The sequence below is a fragment of the Otolemur garnettii genome, unplaced genomic scaffold (assembly GCF_000181295.1).
Source record: "Otolemur garnettii isolate 467f Iridium unplaced genomic scaffold, OtoGar3 scaffold00075, whole genome shotgun sequence".
NCBI lineage: Eukaryota > Metazoa > Chordata > Mammalia > Primates > Galagidae > Otolemur > Otolemur garnettii.
The window spans coordinates 8,171,067-8,174,212 of NW_003852470.1; the positions used below are offsets into that span (position 1 = coordinate 8,171,067).

General features: G+C 41.9%; 1 protein-coding gene across 1 annotated transcript in view; it reads left to right on the forward strand.

Moving 5' to 3' along the window:
* The window catches only part of OAT (ornithine aminotransferase), a 30,439-nt gene extending 28,579 nt beyond the window's left edge, over window positions 1-1,860 (forward strand). Inside the window, exon 11 of the mRNA XM_012807784.2 lies at window positions 1,190-1,860. Within this exon, the coding sequence (XP_012663238.1) occupies window positions 1,190-1,350 (161 nt within the window). The 3' untranslated portion in view covers window positions 1,351-1,860. The remainder of the gene's footprint in view (window positions 1-1,189) is intronic.
* Window positions 1,861-3,146: the final 1,286 nt, after the last annotated feature.

Consider the following 3,146-nt stretch of genomic DNA (forward strand, 5'->3'; position numbering starts at 1 on the left):
TGGCGGGCGCCTGTAGTCCCAGCTACTTGGGAGGCTGAGGCAAGAGAATCGCCTAAGCCCGGGAGTTGGAGGTTGCTGTGAGCTGTGTGATGCCATGGTACTCTACCGAGGACGATAAAGTTGAGACTCTGTCTCTACCAAAAAGAAAAAAAAAATTTCATGGGACACCTAAGATCCTCTCACTGCACAGAAATGTGCAGTGACACACTGGTTGAAAATCATTGTTTTAAAGCAGTGATTCCCTTGGTGAACTTTAGGATCATCTGGGATCCTTTTCAAAAAATAATCAAACCCTGGTCTCAGGGCACAGATTGTGCATCAGGTCTAGGGTGGGGCATAGCATTAGCAGGGGCTCCTACCTGTTTCTGCACAGTTCTGAAGTGCAGGCAGGGCTGAGGATGACTGCTGTTACGTCTTGAATTTAGCTGCGTGAGCTCAGGGAGCAGATCCTTTTTAGGAATGTTCAGTGTTCATCGGGTTTTGAAGATTGCTCATTCTATGTCTCTTAGTTATCTGTGTCGTACCCAAGTCCTTGCTTTGCTTCTTAAGTGATTAATAGAGCAGCCTTGTCTGTCTGCCTGTCTGTCTATCTGTCATCTTTTGGTCTTTTTGCTTGGTCTTTTTCATTTATGAAAAACCAATAAAAACTATGATGTCTAACGATACTATTAAAACCTAGTTATGAGGCCAAGTGCAGTGGCTCATGCTTGTAATCCCCTTGCTTTGGGAGTCTGAGGTGGGAGGCAGCAGTCTTGTTTGAGACCAGGAGTTCGAGATTAACCTGAGCAAAAGCGAGACTCCTTCTGGACAAAAAAACCTGTAAAATTAGCTGGGCGTGGCAGCATGAGCCAATTTCCCAGCTGCTTAGGTTGAGGCAGGAGGATTGCTTGAGCCTAGGAATTTAAGGTTGCAGTGAGCTGTGATGATGCCACTGCCACTGCACTCTAGCCCTGGTGACAGAGTAAGCCCCTGTGTTAAAAAAAAAAAAGAACAAAGCAAGCTTGAAGTCTCCTTCCCCCCCTTTTTGGGAAAATGTATAAGGTATATGGGAAATTTTGTTACGTATATATAATGCAAAGCTTCCTTTCTTGAAGCAGGTACTGGGAATTCTGTTTTGCCAGGCTGCACTATGGCAAGGGGATGTTTAAGCATTTATCTTTGAACGTACATGTTTACAATTTTTCCTTAGATTATGATGCTTGGAAGGTGTGTCTGCGACTCCGAGATAATGGACTTCTGGCCAAGCCAACCCATGGTGACATCATCAGGTTTGCACCTCCACTAGTGATCAAGGAGGATGAGATTCAAGAATCCATTGAAATCATTAACAAGACCATCTTGTCTTTTTGAGGGCTCCTGCTGGAGGGAGCCTGCTGGAAATGTGGTCTAAAAGCTCTGCTTTTAATGCAGGCACATTTCACTCCTACATGTCTTCAAAGACTTTTTTTGAACTATATATTTTTTTCAGTTGATACATAATAGAATGACATTTATGAGCCTGCAGTTTGCTGTGTAACATAATAAGAGAATGTAATGGCATCTGTCTTCAGTGTAATGTTTTTATGTGCATATAATCTATATATAGACAGCCATTAAATCAAGTCCTTTGGTATAATTTATATACGTTTTTATAATTTCTTTGCTGGTATAAATATTTCATATTTGAAAGAGTTATCTTTGAGCTATTACATAAAGGACTTGATCAACCTTATAAAGTCAAATCATTATGTAGTTGACTGCAAAAGTACAGTTAGAATGAACAATACTTGATAGCACAAAAAGGTGACTGTAATCAACAGTAAGTTAGGGCATGGTTTAAAATAACTAAATGAGTAGAATTGGAATGTTCCTAACACAAAGGAAAAGGTTAAATGCCTGAGGTGATGGACACCCTAGTTACCCTGATTTGATTAATACACATGGTGTGGGCTCGGCGCCTGTGGCTCAAGCGGCTAAGGCGCCAGCCAGATACACCCAAGGTGGTGGGTTCGAATCCCCAGCCCGGGCCTGCCAAACAACAATGATGGCTGCAACCAAAAAATGGCCAGGCGTTGTGGCGGGCGCCTGTGGTCCCAGCTACTTGGGAGGCTGAGGCAGGAGACTCGCTTGAGCCCAGGAGTTGGAGGTTGCTGTGAGTGTGATGCCACAGCACTCTACCCAGGGGGATAGCTTGAGGCTCTGTCAAAAAAAAAAAAAAAATACACATGGTGTGTCTGTATATCAAAACATATGCACCCTGTAAAGATACACAACTGTTATGTGTCCATAATAATTAAAAATTGAAAAGTTGAAATCACTGTAATAATTGAATTTTAGGAAGTATGAAAGGTTAAACACAGATGAAGTACTAGTGAGCTTGTATTGGCTAACACCAGGTGAACTCTATGGATATCATTATTTTGAATTAAGGATTAATGTTTAACATTTATACATTATATTTTAAGTGCTAGATTGTAATTTGTAAAAAGTTTATTTTCAATGTGTCTCTAAATTTAAAATAAAGCTCATATTTCTAATACCTAATTTTGTCATCAGTGTCAACCTAAAAGGGAGGATCTGAGGCACAATTAATACAGAGAGTTTCTGCCAAGGTTACGAACCTCATCATGGGGTACCTTGAATGTTTCAGAGTAAATAGAGACTCCACTTTTTTTTTTTTTAAAATTGAGACAGAGTCTCACTTTGCCACCCTCAGTACAGTGCTATGATGTCATAGCTCACAGCAACCTCAAACTTGTGGGCTTAAGCAATTCTCTTGCCTCAGCCTTCCAAGTAGCTGGGACCACAACGCCCAGCTATTTTTAGAGAGGAGGTCTTGCTCTGGCTCAGCTGGTCTCAAACCTGTGAGCTCAGTCAATCCACCTGCCTCGGCCTCCCAGAGTGCTAGGATTAGAGGAGTGAGCCACCGCACCTGGCCAAGAGACTCCATTTTTAAAGAAAAAAAAGGACAAATCAGGAGAAGGGGCAATTACAAAAGTTTTTCATCAGGAATTCTCATTTGTTTGTAGAAACCACATCACTTTATGAGTCCTCAGAGTCAGAGTCACTCGGAGGCAGTTGTTTAGCTCAAGGGGGAGTGCATTCCAGTGCCTCTCTGGGCCTGATAACTGAAAAGGGCTTAAATTCTTCAGATACAAATGTCCTCT